General features: G+C 46.9%; 2 protein-coding genes across 7 annotated transcripts; both read right to left on the reverse strand.

Moving 5' to 3' along the window:
* Positions 1 to 115: 115 nt before the first annotated feature.
* On the reverse strand, positions 116 to 6557 carry MIF4GD (MIF4G domain containing). 2 transcript variants are annotated; one of them, XM_052687891.1, is made up of 6 exons: positions 6420 to 6557; positions 4388 to 4524; positions 3538 to 3647; positions 3093 to 3248; positions 2284 to 2376; positions 116 to 1080 (listed from the first exon to the last, which is right to left on the reverse strand). In XM_052687891.1, exons 2-6 carry the CDS (start codon positions 4467 to 4469, stop codon positions 853 to 855), a joined length of 669 nt encoding a protein of 222 aa, XP_052543851.1. In that variant the 5' UTR covers positions 4470 to 4524; positions 6420 to 6557; the 3' UTR covers positions 116 to 852. The 2 variants fall into 2 exon arrangements, with proteins under 2 accessions (XP_052543851.1, XP_052543850.1); XM_052687890.1 differs by having other exon boundaries at positions 3538 to 3710.
* Positions 6558 to 7336: 779 nt separating this feature from the next.
* Positions 7337 to 15758, reverse strand: SLC25A19 (solute carrier family 25 member 19). Of its 5 annotated transcripts, none has more exons than XM_052687886.1 (7): positions 15582 to 15758; positions 15332 to 15463; positions 14709 to 14864; positions 13751 to 13921; positions 12610 to 12793; positions 11894 to 12024; positions 7337 to 10675 (listed from the first exon to the last, which is right to left on the reverse strand). In XM_052687886.1, exons 2-7 carry the CDS (start codon positions 15455 to 15457, stop codon positions 10475 to 10477), a joined length of 969 nt encoding a protein of 322 aa, XP_052543846.1. In that variant the 5' UTR covers positions 15458 to 15463; positions 15582 to 15758; the 3' UTR covers positions 7337 to 10474. The 5 variants fall into 5 exon arrangements, with proteins under 5 accessions (XP_052543846.1, XP_052543843.1, XP_052543842.1 ...); XM_052687883.1 differs by having other exon boundaries at positions 15332 to 15466; XM_052687882.1 differs by having other exon boundaries at positions 15548 to 15758.
* Positions 15759 to 16606: the final 848 nt, after the last annotated feature.

Below are 16606 nucleotides of genomic sequence, written 5' to 3' on the forward strand. Positions count from 1 at the left end.
CTCTGTCATTCTATTCGGGAAGAAATAACATCAAAACCTTCTTGCCTCAGTCAGGACCAACTTTTTAGTATTGCTTACATCTCAGCAGATGCTCAGAGAGAAAGCAGGGCACATGTTAGTGGAAAACTTTTATTACAAAAGACACCCAATAGACTATTTTGTTTTCTTTCTTCCTTCCCCATTCTTATTCTCATACCATATACAAACATACCATACTTGAACCTTAATAGATTTTGAAAAGACCCAGAACAGTTACTGTATAAAACATATTAAAAAAACTTGTTTCTAGCTACATGTGCTCAAGAACCCTTATCCTGCTGAAGATGCCAGCAGATATTGGTAGCTAATAACCCACAGTCATACACCTATGCAGAGACTGGAAGTAATCAGTGGAAAGCAGCAATTTGGCGAGCTATTTGTGATGTATCTGACCACAGTGTTTTCTATAACTTTTCCTAAACAACCTGGTCTGGGACTGTGAGCTGTGAAATATTTCTCCTTTGCCTCCCTCAGCAGTGTTGGCTCTTGGCTCAACCACCATGCTCTCAGCTTTCCTTAATACTTGTATAAAATGCTGGTTTAAGCCTTCCTTGCCTTCTGCTGGCAGCAGACCATCATTAAACAAAATGAGTGGAAGAACTTGCTGGTTTCAGTGTGCCCCCCTGCCTAAATATCCAAAATCAGGCTAGCACCGGTCACAGACTGATAGATGACAGTTAAATACCCAGAGGCTTTAGCCAGGATAAATCCTATTTACAAGAAGTGCTTAAAAAAAGAAAAGAAATTCAAACTTGGTATGAAGCTTGCTGGTGAAAGTGCTGTGGACATCTCTCCACCTCTGCTGTAGAGGGCTTAATCTGTCACTTCGCTATAATAATATTTCTGGGCAGCATCTGTCATCTTCCAGTCAGCAGCCCGAAACTCAATGATCTCCAGCAGCAGGAGCTGTGACAGGGAGCTGAGCCCCTCCTGTAAAAGGAAGCCATCTCGAAGGAGTGAGAAGAGCTCATCCATCCGCTGGGAGTTCATCTTCTCCAGCTGTTCACCAATGCGGTGGAGCTGTAGGACCAAGCAGTCCACCTTCAGAGGGAAGAGAAGGAGATGGTTGAGTACAAAGGAATTAAGAACTTTGGCGTATCACTGGAGGCCCCATCAGTCACTTCTGGATCGACTCATGCTGCTCCTTCTGCTCTGAATTTTCAAGAGGTGACAGTTCTGTTCCCTCAAGTTGCTGTGATCCAGAAGGCTGAATGTCTGGAAAGTGCTGGGAAAACACATCCTGAAATCCCCTACCTTGTGAGCAAAATTGCCAGAAAAATGAACCATTAACGGTTTTACCTTTCTGCAGGATGCAGAACGAGTTGGCAAGACCGAAGGCAGAAGCTGGAGTAAGAACAGAGGGAAATAGGTGGAACGCTTTCTAGAAATCCTAGAAAGTCAGGAGATGTACAGGAAATGGGCACAGACTGAATCTTTGGCTAGGAGGGGTAAGTCAGTGAATCACAGGGATGGGAGATTTGTGCTGAGGAAAAAAAAAAAACAACAAAGGGCCCCATCCAAGGGCTCATACACTTTACAGTAGTCCATGGGCAGCTCAAACATGCCCTGAGTATGTTTCTGCACTTTTATATGCTGACCAGACACATATAAAGATAAATTCCAGAAGAGCCTGGAGCCTGCTGGCATTTGGCACAGCATCAGCTCTGCAGGCCCAGACGGATGAGCAGCAGCTACACAAAACATTGTGCATGTCACTGAGACCTGCAGGACACACACAAAAACTCTGTAGGCAGGCAGCCACTGCAGTATCTGCCATCACCTCCCATGGCTGCAGTGCCCCAGTAGATCAGTCTGACAGCTGCTTTTCCAGATGTCCAGCAACTGGGGTTGCCAGAAAAGCAGCTGCTTTCTGTGAAAATAAGAGACAGTAGTTACGTTTTTCTTGTATGACGGGAGATGAACTTGCAGAATGCTAGACATCCCTTATCTCAAGGATTGGCTGTGCTGCTGGGTCTCTGCAGCAGTCTGCAGCCAGTAATGACATAGCCACAGGGAAAAAAAAGCTATGCAAGAGAAGGATGTGTAGCATGGGCAAAGGAGCCACAATTAGCACCTCCATCCTGCTTCTTTCTGCAGTGCAAGCCCTCTTGTCCAGTAGGTTTCCTTCCAGCACGTAATGGGGAGTAAGGCTCCTGCCTGGCCCTAATGCTCTCTTCACCCCCCAGAGCTGTGCTTTTTGCTTGTCCTTAACTGAACAAAGGGTACATGACCAACCCTCCTCACCTCTTCTTCCTTCTGCAGGCTATCATGCTGTGCTAGTCGGAACAGACAGTCGTAAACAGGGTTCACCAAAGCCATCATGGGCATGTTGTTCACCTGTAAAGAGGCAGGAGCTATTGTCAGCTTGGTGGCAGAAGGGGAAGAGTCTCTTCGGCTATTTTAGATAATTCTTCTCTTGCTGCATTTCAAAGAAGGGAAAAAAACTGTGCTGCCAAATGCAGTAATGGTGTTATTTACATAGAAAACCAGACTTTTGACTCTCCAACAGCCACAGAAACTCAACAAGCGATGAGGAAACATCTATTTTTAAATGTAAACAGGTAGTTATGGGAAATACGCTTCTTGTATCAGCATTCTTCCTGCCTGCAGGAATTGCATCACTTTTACATCCACACCAAGCAGGCATCTAAAGCACACACTGCAGCAAAGGCTTGCAGATAAATTCCATTATTATGTGGGTTAGAAATTATTTGATCACCTAAGTGACTAAACAAAATGCAGTTACCCTTAGACTTAACAGCAACTAGTTTGATCTAGGATATTCAGAGCAGGTTAAATGAGGGGATTTCAAACACCAGGTATGAAACACAGTAGCTCAGACTTTGTGACTGTCCCCAGAGCCATCTCTGCCTCTTCAAGGCTGATTACTTGCTCGTATGTAGCAATAACCTGGGAGCATCCTCATTCTGAGAACTGGCTTTGGTCCCACTCTGCTGAGCTATGGCCCTGGGATGTTGTAACACACATTTGACACTTCTACCCTGGGCCCTTCTGGTACCCTTCAGCCAGGTACTCCTGCTCTGGCTCCTTACCTTCAGGTAGTCAAAGATGTTGCAGATGAATGTGACGTAGCAGATCCACGCCTGCAGCGACCGGTTGCGCAAATCCTCTCTGTCCTTGTACTCCTGCTGCAGCCGGTTCAGCAGGCTCCTCCGGAAGATGCTCTGGCCGACCTGTTTGCTCTCTGCCTAAGACCCCACAAAAGCAGGATGGAGGGATGAAACTGGGGCAGAGAGGGGCAGGGGGGATAGGGATTTGGATGTTGCAGGACCATCCCGATACCCTCCTGTGATGCCCAGAGACATAGAAAGGCTGCAGCTGTCTGCACCCACCAGCTGCACATCTGTATCCTGCCAGTGCAGGGGCCAAGTGGAAGAAGGGAGATGCTAGCTGAAGAGTCAGAGTGCAGGGCTAGAAGATGTCCTGGCCTAGCACAGGTTAGCAGCATTTTACTGTCTAGACACAAATATCTCTTACCTGGATGATGGTGTAGCAGATGCGCCCTGCCTCTTTGCTGAACACACAGTCTTTGAGGGACTGGTCAACTATAACATTGGCCACTTTGTCCAGGTCCACATTGCTGGGGTCTGTAGAGGGGAGAAATACTGTCTGGATCCAATATTTCTTGTGCCTTGCTTGCTCCAAGATACCTGGGAAGCAACCAAGGTTGGCATGGAGCACCATACAACTATGTCATATGGTACAAAAACTCATGCTCACTCCCACAGTCCCTCTTGCACACCATCTGCTTTGGAGATACCACCTCCAACAACTGCACAGACTTTTCAGGCTGGATACAGCCATAAAGATGCAAAAGTGATGGAGAAAAACATGGTAATGAAGGGAGGCAAGAAGTTGATCTGTATCTGAAGTCCCAGCACTGCTTTGAAGTTGGGCTAGTGGCAGACAGATAAGCAAATTCCCACCAGGCTTTGAATAGAGACATGACCTGTGAGCAGGAGACACTGGGGGACAGGGTGCAGAAACTGGGCACAGAGAGAAGAGTGAGGGGCAAGATCTGAAGAGAGATGCTGAGTGAGAACAAGAGAAGAAGGCACCAGTGATGAGAGAAAAGCACTATGATGAGCATGGTCCTCTGAGAACCTGGATTTGAACAGCTAGCCCATGATTCAACAATAAGGTAGAGGTGGGAGAGAAGAGGCAGGGAACAAAGAACCTCCTGGAGGGATTCAGTCCCGTATCAACAGCGTTTATGAAACAGCTTTTCTACACTTAGCAATTGGTGACAGCAGAAGGGGCCCAAGTATCTAGCCACACCAGTGAGCCAAGCTGTGTGTGGCAGAAAAGCTAGAAAAAACCTGCTGACCTTTGAGTGCTGTTTTCAGCAGCTTCTGAGTCTCAATGTCAAACGACTGTATTTTATACTCTTCTTTGCCTGTTTCCCCCATGACTGGCTTCCTCCAACAGCAAGAATCAGGGGAACAGATGTGCTAGCAGCAGCCCCTGTGAAAAGAGCAAACAGGACTTAGTTGGCCAGAGAGCCCAGACCTCCACCTAGCCTGGCAAGTCCCATCCAGTCCTGGAGCCCAGACTTCTACCTCAGCCCTCCAGACAATAAGAAGTATCCTGTTAATACAGCATCCAGCTCCAGCCCTAAGTCTGGGCAAAGACCAATTCCCACATTTGTTTAAGTCTTGCTTCCTACTAGCTTATGACAAGGAACTTTTGGGCTGCATCTTACATTCTTCTGATGTGAAAATCAGTCTATTGATTTGCAGATTTAAGGACAGCACACCAAATCAATCCCCCAAAATAACTGTCTTCGTCCAGAAGGCTTCCCTGTGGTTACACCAAGGAGAAGTACTTATGCAGGAGCACTCCATGCAGCCACTCTTTTGTGCCTTTGAAACAGCAATTCAGATGATTTCACACAAAGCCTGGGAAGATTCAAAACCAACACCTAAGCAATCCAATCTACACTCTCCTCCTGCAACGGAATGAGGTCCCTTCAACTGCCAGAACACAGCAGAACACCGGAAAATGTTCAGCCAAATTCCAGCACGGCTTCTATCTCATCCTTTTGCAGCTCTCTACAGTGTTGAATAATCTCTAGATTAATTTGTTGCTGGTTTGTGAGGCAGCAAAGATGGCAAGAGGGTAGACACGGCACAGAGGCAGGGTTTCCTCTGACACACACAAGACATTCTGCAGGATGAAAAATGCCAGGCTACCAGACCTGCAGCACAAACAGGGAGAAGGCAATTTAACAAATTAGTTTTGCCAGCTCTTTGAAATTCCTCATCTGTTGCTCACTGCTCTGTGCAAAAGGTCCCTTCCACAATTAAAGCTGAAGAGCTTGTTGCCCTTTAGAGGCGCATTGACGGATCACAAACAGCCTGACTGACGGATGCTCTCCTTCCCACAAAGCTGTGGCACAACACATTAACAACCCACACCATTCAGCAAAGCTTGCTGGCACAGAAGAGGCCCAGGTCTGCCCTCCTTGGTGCCTTTTAGGGAGGCCCAGGGCAGACCCTGCCCCATCGGGGCTGCCACAAGCCAACAGCACTCACAGCTTTCCTCTGCATACCATTACTTACCTCCAGACTGCACTAAAGTTTCCTCCCAGATGGATTCAGAACAGCTGGGCACCCCTACACCGTGTCCAGCAGGAAGACCCCTTCCAATCTAAGCTGTCCCCTATTTGCACTGTTCTCTCTCCGTGTACCTGCACTCAAACCGCTCTTCATGGCAGCCTGAGCTCACCGGCAGGCCCACGTCCTGCTGACAGCACAGCCCATGGCGAAAACCTAGCCAAAGCGTGGCAGGGCAGTGAGGCAGCACAAATCTGAGCCCGTCTGGCAGCGTCTGCGCCGTCACCGCCCACTGCCTCCCCGAGAGCTTCACGGGATCCTCGGGGACGGAACTTTGTGCAGCGCCAAGTAACCCTGCCCAGAGCAACCTGAAAGGCGTGAGCATAAAAGCAGCACCAGAGTGAGATCTTTCCGCTTGGTCTGTCAGCCTGGCGGCAGTGCCCTTAGCACAGTTATCTCCAAGTATCCTACCGAAACCACACCGTGATAAGCCATCTTAGTGCGATCTGGAGGGATGTGGTTGGGGTGAGCACCAGGGCCCGGTACCCCGCCAGGTGCGAACCATCACAGCGGCGGGGAAGAGAGCAGTGAGCCTCCTTTCCCACCACCGAGCCGTGGCCACCCGCGGCCGTCCGGAGCACCCAGTGTCGCCCGGTCCCGACACCACCTCCTAGTCGCCGGACTCCCAACCCTCACTCAGGCCCAGCGGCCCCGGGGACAGAACGGGGTTGGACGGTCCCGGGGAGCTCCTGGCAGGGCGCGGGGAGGGGGGGGGGGGGGAGGACGGGGCGCGGCCGCACCGACCTGCCGGGCCGCCCCTTGCTCCTCCAGCCTCCGAGGCTGCGCAGGGCGGACCGCGGAACGCAGCGCCATCACCGCGGCGCCCCGGACCCGCCGCGCCGACACCGCCCCAGGTTTCCTCTTAGGTCATTTCCTCGCCCGAGACGGGGAAGGGCGGGAGGGGGCAGGGCGAGGGCCGGGCCGGGCGAGCGCCTGCAGCGCCACAGCCGGCAGCGCAGGGCCACGGCGGGGCGGGGCCGGCGCCGCTCCTCCCCGGGAACCCCCCAGCACCGCCGGCCGCCCCCGAGATCCCACCTCACCCCTCCCGGTGCTGTGAGGGCCGCGCTCACCTCATCGCGCCTCGTCTCGCCGAGCTCCGGGTGAGAATCGCGCTTATTCCCCATTCACGTCAGGGTGAGCTGCAGCAGAGCAGCTCCAAGCCCCTGCTGTGGTGCTGCTTGCTGCCGAGTATAAAAATTAGTATGAAAATTCATGGAAAAGGAGATTAAACACCTCACGCTTTCAAGAGCTTGCTGAATGCAGTTTAACTCAGACGGAGCACACAGTTTTTTTTCTCTCAGGTCGGGAAGCTCATTCAGCTCTTGGTGTTACTGCAGCTTTTACCAGACAGCAATGCAGCCAGAACGCTGAAAATGGAAAACAGCCAGAGGAAATGCAGAGTGAGCAGTTTGGAACATTTTCTGCAGCATTGTGTGGCCTGGCTGAAAACAAAGCCTGAAATCCTTCACCGTGGATTTGCGGCTCAAGACAAAGCCCTGGCTGTGACTGTTTTGTGCAGTTCCCAGCGATACTCAGTGCAGAGAGGATAGCACAGCTCTGCCTGCCAATGGCTCCCAGGAAGCAGCTCCTGCCCCGGCAATCGTGCAGGGTCCAACTGCACACACTGACCGGAAGGGAAGGAATGAGAAACTGCAGCCAGACACGAGCACAACGAAGTATTTAATGTCTTGTCTTTATGAAGGTAGCCACATGCTTTAAGCACTTTGTGCTCACGTGCCTTCAGATGACAGCAGCTGCAAAAGATCTACCCAGACAACAGAGAGAATTATTGTTCTGCATCACAATAACAGCTTAAATGCAAATTAAAAACAGTCAATTCCAGAACCAACTGTAAAACATTCATTTATTTTTAAAGATGATGCTACTGGATGAGCACCCATACAACCATCTAGGAACTCAGAGATGGTCAGTGCTAAAGGAGACAGTGCATCCATCACAGAATTTGTGCGTAAGGGCTCTCCCATTTCAGGCAGGTATGGTGGACCCCCATTGCCACAGTGTGCTTTGTGCAATCCCAGAATCGTAGAATGGCCTGGGTTGAAAAGGACCACAACGATCATCTAGTTTCAACTGTCCTGACATGCGTGGGGTCACCAACTACCAGACCAGGCTGCTCAGAGCCACATCCAGCTGAGATGTAATGCTCTGCCTAAGTGCTTTTGGACATTATCACAATAGAAGGCACTGGAGGAAAACAAGTACAACAGCCAAGCGCTTGAGAGGTGAATTTCAGGCTACACAAATCCCTACTGACAGGGTTACATCAGTGAATCCCAGCTATCCCAACAGTTGGACTCTGGTGGTCTCACAGCAAGTCACCCACCGCAGGGTTCACTTGGATCTGCACTGAACTGCAAAACTTTTAAGAGATAATCTGTTCTGTTGTACAGAAGAACCAGGGGACTACAGCTATCTCCCGTTCTTCCGGTTCTAGGAAATTTTGTTTCAAATGGTGTTCATGGGTTTTGCTTGGGCAGCATCAGAAAGAAGAGCTACCACAGTTCTTTGCATTACACGGCTCTTACTCCCTAAAGTAACATTGCCATTACAGTGGTTCCCCAACAGCAACTCTCAGTCTGTCACGTGCACATCTCAAACTCCTCATGGACAGATGCTGCTGACCAAAGCAATGGTTAGGTGCAAATTCCAATATTGTACAGTTGAGGTTGTCACCTCTTTCTCCTCCACTCACTGAAAGATCAGCTGCCTTTATGAGCCTCTAACATTTATGCCTAACGGCCCCCATGACGGACGTATAAACCAGGTCGCATGCCAAAGCTCTGCCCGAGGAGAGCCTCTTACAGAGCCCAGGCTGGACTGACGTAACTTAAACACTGACACCTGCTGGAAGCAAATCATGCGTTGCGGAGAAAATCTATCCGAGGGACAAGAGGCTGCCCTATGCTCTCCATTGCTGCCCCTTCCATGGAGCAGGCAAGCACTACACACCCTGAAGCAGTTTGCCTGAATGACCTCAAGCCCCACAGCACATTCAAGGGACATAATCTTAACAGAGTGCAGTTTTGTGCTCTTTATTCTTTGCCTCTGTGACAACCAAAGAAAATCATCCTCTGTTCCAGAGCTTACATTTCTCACTGCTGAGTTCCTACCCAGTTTACCTCTATTGTGTGCATCTGAACTCTTTCACAGAAAACAAGAGTCCTGTAATGTTTAAATAGGACAGATGGCTCCGGATTTCCTATGGGGGTATGGAGGTCTAAGTCAGCATGGAAACTTTTCTGTACTTGCTATAGCATTCCTCTCTACCAGTAGCCAAAAAAACAGTAACAACCCCAACCTATGTCTGTTTTGAAGGATGTCATGAGGCTCAGTTCATGACCGGTTATGATGTACGCCAAGTCATTATGGGCTATGATGCCTTCCAAGAATAACAGATAAACAGTAAACAAAGGCAAAATATTTTAAAGCACATTTTGAGGAGACCTCATTAGAGCCTATGTAACACAGGAAAATGCCAGTGGGATTGAGGAACTCTGAGAAAACTTGTCAGCATTTTCATGCCCATTTTCTTAATGCATGCATTTAAAACTCCTCTTTAGAGGCTCATATATCAGCCTCCTATCTGACAATGCACAGTGACTCAAATTTTATATAGCTCTCAAAATCATCTGCAGTAAGAATTTCACTGGATATCTCATCCACCAGTGAAACAGCTGCTTTTTAAAAAGAGCCTCTCACAATAGCTCAGGATAAGTAACACTGATATGCAATCAAAATCGCTTGAGAAGCTCGTATCAACAGAATGGAATTGGTCATGCTGGAATTTGACCAGACCATTTGGGATTAACACCCTGATGATTGTAAAAATGTCACAGGAAACTGTTTTTAAAAAAAGACTCTAGCATAGTTTCCACTGGACTTTCCTTCACCGTTCCAACATAGTCTAAATTAAATCTACAAAGCACTTGTTCACCCACCTCATTGCAGCAGGGAAACAAAAAACTATGAAGTAAGAATTGGGCTTGTGCGTTGAAACCTCACAGAGTGGGGTTCTTCTCCCTTTGGGTTTATTTGTAAAAAGCACAACCAAGGCAATGCAAAATCTTGAGAGAAAAGACATGCCAGAAGAGAAATTGGCACTTAAGATACAATCAAGCTGACCAGAGGTAAAGGGAGAACAAGCTCGAGTTAGCACGATCCACTAGAAGATGCTGTGTTTACAACTGGCACAGCCAGCAAGCTGTAATCGAGAAAAAAACGACCGTCAGCAAAGGAAACGAAAACCAAGCATCTGTGTATGCTGAAGTGGTTTTAGCTGTCTTTTCAAATCTGGTGCAGATCTGCCTGTGCAACAGAGAAAAGAATAAGCTGTGAAGAGCAGGCCGAAAGGAAGAAAATAAAGTTGTGCAAATGCAGCATTAAGCGGCGCTATGTTGGTGAGGCAGCACCAGCTGTCCAGGACCCGTCTGTGACCCACGGCAAGCACAAGCACTCACCCAGTTTACCAAGTGTCTTGTCAGAGCACAGGCTGTGCCAGGTAGTTAGTTGTATGCTTGGCTGCCCTCCTCACTAAACGCACATTGGTATCAGGGGAGACAGAACAAAGAAGTGCTCTCTATAACAGCTTCCAGTAAAGCAATTCAGTGCATTTAGCACAACTGCAGTCACCTTCATCCCCTGCTTGGACACAGGACACAATTTCCTACGGGCTAGAGGAGTTCTGGGTGCTCTGACATTTCCAACATGATAAAGACAGAGCAAAGCCTTCAGTTTCCCTCTTGCAGGAGACCACTAGGTAGACAAAACACATGCCCCTTTCAGCCTCCCTTCCTCTTGGGGCTGTCAGCATTCTTAAGGGCACACAGCAGGCTGCAGAACAGCTCATAAGTAAAGAAGATGAGACCAGTAGAGACAGCAGCCTTCAGCAAGCTGGGTGAAAGGCCCTTAAAGAATCCACCAGGGCCCTCCTCTCGCATGATCTGCCTTATGCAGTCCAGGAGACCCCTGTATATCCGCACCTGGGAAAGAATGGCACAAGGTTAAAAAAAGAAATCCAGGACAGCCTACTTGCAAAAGCAACAGAAATTCCCAGATTATACCACAGAAAAACATAATCTAGACATGCAGCCTAGAGATGCTTTTCTTTTATTATAAATAACTGAAAATTTCAGAGAATCAGTTTGTTAAGAGTGCTGGTAGAGGGAAACTATATATTTTGCATCAGCAATGGCTTAAGTAGATTGTTTTAACTGAAGGTCCATAAAATCTTTATGCTACAATGGCATGCATTACTTATGGTGCAAGTTTGTGAAGCACTTATTTCAGATTGTGCTGCTATTGGTTTCCATCTCCTTCACTCTCTAAGAAGGGACAACTTCTCAGTTCTCTGACAGAAGAAAAACACATCTACAGCATTTAGAAGTCTATAAATTAACCAGCTGCACGTCATCATATCATACCACAAAGGTTTAATACTGTGACACATCAATGCTAAGAACAAACACTGTACCTCACCAGAAGAAAAGAAGCATCAAGTGTAATATGTTAAGATTTCAAGAGTTTCTTCAAATACAGGCTGATTTGCTTTTCAGACCCAGGGAATTTGAAGGAAAAAAGGAAACAACTACTTCTCAGGGAAAAACATAGATAGCTTCTTGAAAGATCTGTGGTTGCCTTAAAGCGTATTTCCAGATGTGATGAGCAGGGATAAGGAATGCCAGAAGTATTTAATTTGCTTTGAATTTCAGGACATTCTGGTACATAAAATGTATGCTTTGTATACTTTGAATCCCATTCCTTGCAGCAAAACATTAATTTCAGAAAATGATCCCGAGAGACAGGTGACCCCAGCATAAAGCTAGCATAATTCTCAGTCACCTTTTTGGTTCCAAATCACAAAATCAGGTGGCAAGTAGAAGAATAAAGGAAAATAAAACCCCTTTGTTTTTACAACTCATCCTCAGCTCCAAGACAGCCTAGCTGATGAAGATGGTTGACAAGGCAGAACACAGGTATGCTGGACAATGTAAGAAAATAATCCAATTTATTCAAGTAGCTATTCCCAGTATGAAGTGAGAACAGTGCTTAGCTCACAGAAGCTAGAAAGTTGCCAACCAGATACAAAGACAACAAGTACTTCTAATGAATCATCACTTCTCTGCAGTGATGAATGGGCTCTGGATTGTCTTGATGTGAATCCAGATGAATGAAAAATAGAGAATTCAAACATTTCTTACCTGCCCAAAGGCTGCTCGGGCATGCTCAAAGCCACCCACTTGCAGTCGTTTTTTGATCAGGTCAAAAGGGTAAGTGAGGGTTTTACTGATGATTCCAGCACAGCTGCCACAAACAAGGTTTTTAACATTGCCTGAGAAGCAGAAAGAGGAAAACACAGCAAAGAGGGAGAAAAGAGGATTAGCAGTGACCTCAGATTGAAAAGTTATTAAAAGTAAATTAAAATGCTTTTTAAAAGAAGGAAGGCCAGAAACACTGTGAAGTCACACCATTTTTTCTGCATAGTTTGACCACTGAACCTCAATCTATATTCTTCCACACTGGGGTCCCAATGCCCACTCTGGAGCCAGAGTGTAACAGCTCACCTACACTGATTACATTAATTTATGATTTTGACCTACCAAGTGGCAATGCACGAAAGAAACAGCCACCAGCTCAAGAAAAAGCACCTTGGGCTGCTGACACTTCACTTTCCCATCTAGTTACATTTCCTTCATGACCATTCGAAACCATTCAAAAAGGTGCTTAAAAAATTAATTCCACATACATCTGGAGTATCCCTGCAGGGTTACGAATGAGATGGGGAATTTAGATGCTTTTAAGAGGTTGTATACAAAAAGTTGATAGGAATGAATACTGAGCTTATGTCAGTCCCCCTAAACAACATTTACGATTACTTTCTTTTAATATCACAGACTTAATTATGTTAAGTACTTACCTCCTTCTTTTCCTTCATCTGGAATCATCCGTTCTGAAAACTGTTGCAGAATATTGTAGAAAGAGAATTGGAAACCAGCGTATGGGAAGACAGCAATGATTGTAGGGGTCAGACCTCTGTAGAAAGTCCGAGGCCCTTCTGTCTGGTACATGGTCATCACTGCATGGTGAAGGTTCTGATAGATCTGGACAACACAGAAGACATTGACTTGCCAGTGAAAGAGGCTTAGAAACAGCAAAATCAAGGGTTAGGATACTTGTAAGTAAAGAGTATAAGAACTTCCTTTTGCCTAAAATACAACTGACTGATTTTCAGCACAGTGCAATGAACAAAATGATTTCGTCTATCTTCATGCAGTATTCTCAGCTAAACCCTTGTGGCTCTTATAAATAAGCTGACAACTTAAGCCTATGCCTAACTTAGACTATTTGAACGAACAGATTGTTAGGTCTGCACTAGAGCCTGGGCTGACAATGAATCCCACATCTAAGCCATGCTTCTGAGGGAAACAAATGAGGCACAAGGCTGAGCTGTGGATTGAGACCACTTGAAGCATTGATGTAATTATTTAATTTGCTATTTAACAGCTCAGCTTGCTCCTGAAACAGAATTCAGACAATACATACTGTGATTCTACTGCAAGCTAAAACAAAAACCAGAAACGGTTCCAATACAAATTCATGTGTGTCTAATTATTACAGACCTAATCAGCATGGAGACCAACTGTTGCATAAGTAAGATTAAGAAACACAGGTAAAAGGCATCAATTATCATCCTCATCATGACTTAAACTTCACTGCATGTAAATCTAAAGTCAAACATGTGAAGCACCACAGACTAAGGATTATTTTCTCCAACTGGCCAACAGCCAAAATGAAAATTGAGTTATCTTTGTAAGGACAACTTTACCTTTCTGCATCACCTGTCAGAAGTCAAACAAAAACAGGATCAGCAAAACACAATTAAAGAAGCTATATCAACAGTATGGAGGATAACCTGCATGCAACACAAACTAAGAGCAACTTCTCCTTTATGCTGACCCACTGTTAGCACAGACTGTTTCAAACTTCCTGTATTCTCAGAAATGAAATATTGCTGCTGTTATGGCTTGTAATTCCAAACATCAAATCCTTAACCATACCTTAGGCTCCCCCTGAGCAGCAAAACGCGTACGTAGTGTGTCAACAGGCTGAACTGCAACAGTGGCTGTGCAAGCTGATAGTCCACCACAGATGAAGTGCACAAAGGAATTGCGGGCATTGTATGAGGTGATGTTGTGCACCAGTTTGGTCAAGCTTTCAAATGCCATGAACTTGCAGAAACAAACATGCAGAGGTCAAGGAGTCATTTCTTATCACTGATGCAGATCTCCCACTCTTTCATTTTACTAAGAGCTCCACCCACAGCTTACAACCACCTCCTCTCTCTATCCTTCAAAAGTTCTTCAATTTGCAACCTACTGGAGCATGTGCTCAAAGAATGCCTTGTAAAAGTCACTGAGCAGCCTGAAGAATGCTTGGGGTATTGTGATCTCTGATATTTCCTGTACATCTTACATTTAGAACTGCAAAAAACGTATTTTAAAGCTCTCTCTATATAATGAAAATTGTTTACTATATTACATACATGCTGCTCATTACTTTTTCAACCAGAGATCATAAAACACGCTGCTAATACTTATAAATTAAGCATAACAACACTGTGCAAAATGCTGTCATCAGCCTCACTGACTTCACTGCCCTTACAGCTTGCTAGGAAAATGTGAATCAAAGCAAAGAACTACACATGCTTGGCTCATAAAAACAGTTACGAGAAGTGTCAGGAACAAGCAGGGCTTGTCTGTGACACCAGGGTACTCAGTGAACTGAGATTGCTTTTGCTTTGCTCCACACTGGCCAAGCAGAATTAAGCTGTGTTCAGGAAGCTCGGAAGTATTAACTTAGGAACAAGACACCAACATTATTTAACTACGCATATTTGAGACTGGAGTTGTCTTGAATCAGTCCTATTAAGCTGGACCTTTCTGCATCAGCTCATTCTATCAGTCTGAAGAGAAAAAATGTCCATACAAACACCGGGCCCATCTAGTATCATCTTACCTGAACTGCTCCATAGCCAACTGAAAGGAGCTGTGCAGGAATGTGACCCTTCCAGAAGGCTAATATCCCCTCCTCCTGGAATATACGCCGTGCAGCCTGCAAGATGCCATGATATTTAGCCCCTGGAGTTTTGAAGGAGAGCCGCTCAATTTGAAGCTGGAGGAAAACAGAAAATATTTTCAATTCCACATCACGATTCAACAAGGTTCAAGTGTCCCACGCAGAAATTCACAACCCCAATGGCCAACCAAAGCTGAGTGAAGACATTCTGTGTTCCCTCAAAATCGCATGTAGAACCAAGTGGGATACTTTCTATACAGGACTTTGAAGAACAAGAAACATGCATACCACATTAAAGTAGCCAATAAGGACGATAGAGAAATTCATTAAGCGAGATTGTTTAGAAGATGAGGAAAAGAGAACAAACTGTGAAAAACACAAGATGCCATTCAAGCATATAGGTTACACAAAGAGAAGTGCTGGCCTCAGCTCAGTCCTACTGCCTCGAATCACGTGCAGCATCCACAAAGACAGATTCATCTTGCCCTGGCTGAGGTGACCTTGGTCACACAGGACAGCGAGCTCTGCTCTGTGACAGACGCGTCCCTCAGCAAGTCAGGTACCTGAAAGCGGATCTTGATGACGTCCAAAGGGCTGATCAGGACCCGAGTGACGAAGCCCGATGCTGATCCTGCTGCAGCTGCTTCCACCGTGGAGACGCACTTTGCCTCTGGGTCATAGCCGACCATGCCTGCCTGCTGTCACTGCAGTGTCAGTAGGAGCTCCGCTTTCCCGCGCTGGGGCTTTGCGGCCCCAAACCCCCTACACCAAAACCGCACCTCACGCCAAGGGCCAAGAGCCCCACATCCTCACCACCTTCCCACCCCTTCTTCAGGCCGGGGGCCCCAGCAGACACCCCCTCGTCCCAAAACAGCCTCTCCTCGCTCCACGGGCCCCGTATCGTAAGCCGGAGCAGCGCGGGACGCAGATCCGAGCGCAGCCGTCGGCCGCAGCTGCGCCGGGCCCAGGCCGGCGTTAGCCGCCTGCAGGCCGCCGTACTGCGCCTGCGCGCCGCGGGGCACGCTGGTAGTTGTAGTCCCGCAAGGCCCCCAGCAACTCGGAGAGGAGCGGCGGCCCGGCCGCCCCCACGTACCGCTGCGCTTCTCGAACGAGAGCAACGGCTGCGCAGAGCAGGCAGCACGAGAACAGCAACAGCGTAGGGGCCGCGAAAAGGTAGCCGGGACAGTGGGTTTTTGTACTTACAGCGTTTTTGGCATCTGGGGCAGCCAAGGTGGAAAATAACTCTTCCCTATGTGCCGTCACAGCAGCAACAAACATTCTTCTTTCCTCCTTAGATCAGAAGGAAAGCAAGCTTTGCTCAACTTTTCACTAGAGGCCCAAAATATGAATAACAGTTCGGAGCCATGGATCCAGCTTCAGCATTGTAAAATAGAAGTGCCAAAGGTACAACCCCTACTACGCATTTATTTAAAAATTGACTTTAGTGGTACAAATAGGAAAATAATGGAGTCATTGGTACATCTTGACTACGTCTGCATTTGAGCATCAGTAAGAGGAATTGTTACAACACAGTTTAATCAGCAGATGTTCTCCTTTCGTATTTTAAAACCCAGTGCCTAGCCGAGAGGCACAGTCTGGACATAAGGCTGGGAGGAGATGCAGATTCAGAGTAGCAGCTGCTGAAAGGTAACACTGAGCACCTCATTAGAACCGTCACTTCCATTGCTTTATGCAACAAGAAAACAAGTGACCTGTAAGGCACTGACCAAGCAGAGCAAACCTTCACGTGGCAGTCTGAGCTGAAGCCGCTATTCTTACAGAAGCTTGTCCTTCCCTCTGTCCTTCAGCGAGATGCTCCAGAAATAACTAGCATATCA

This window comes from Tympanuchus pallidicinctus, unplaced genomic scaffold, assembly GCF_026119805.1.
Source record: "Tympanuchus pallidicinctus isolate F22 unplaced genomic scaffold, pur_lepc_1.0 scaffold23, whole genome shotgun sequence".
NCBI classification, from domain to species: domain Eukaryota; kingdom Metazoa; phylum Chordata; class Aves; order Galliformes; family Phasianidae; genus Tympanuchus; species Tympanuchus pallidicinctus.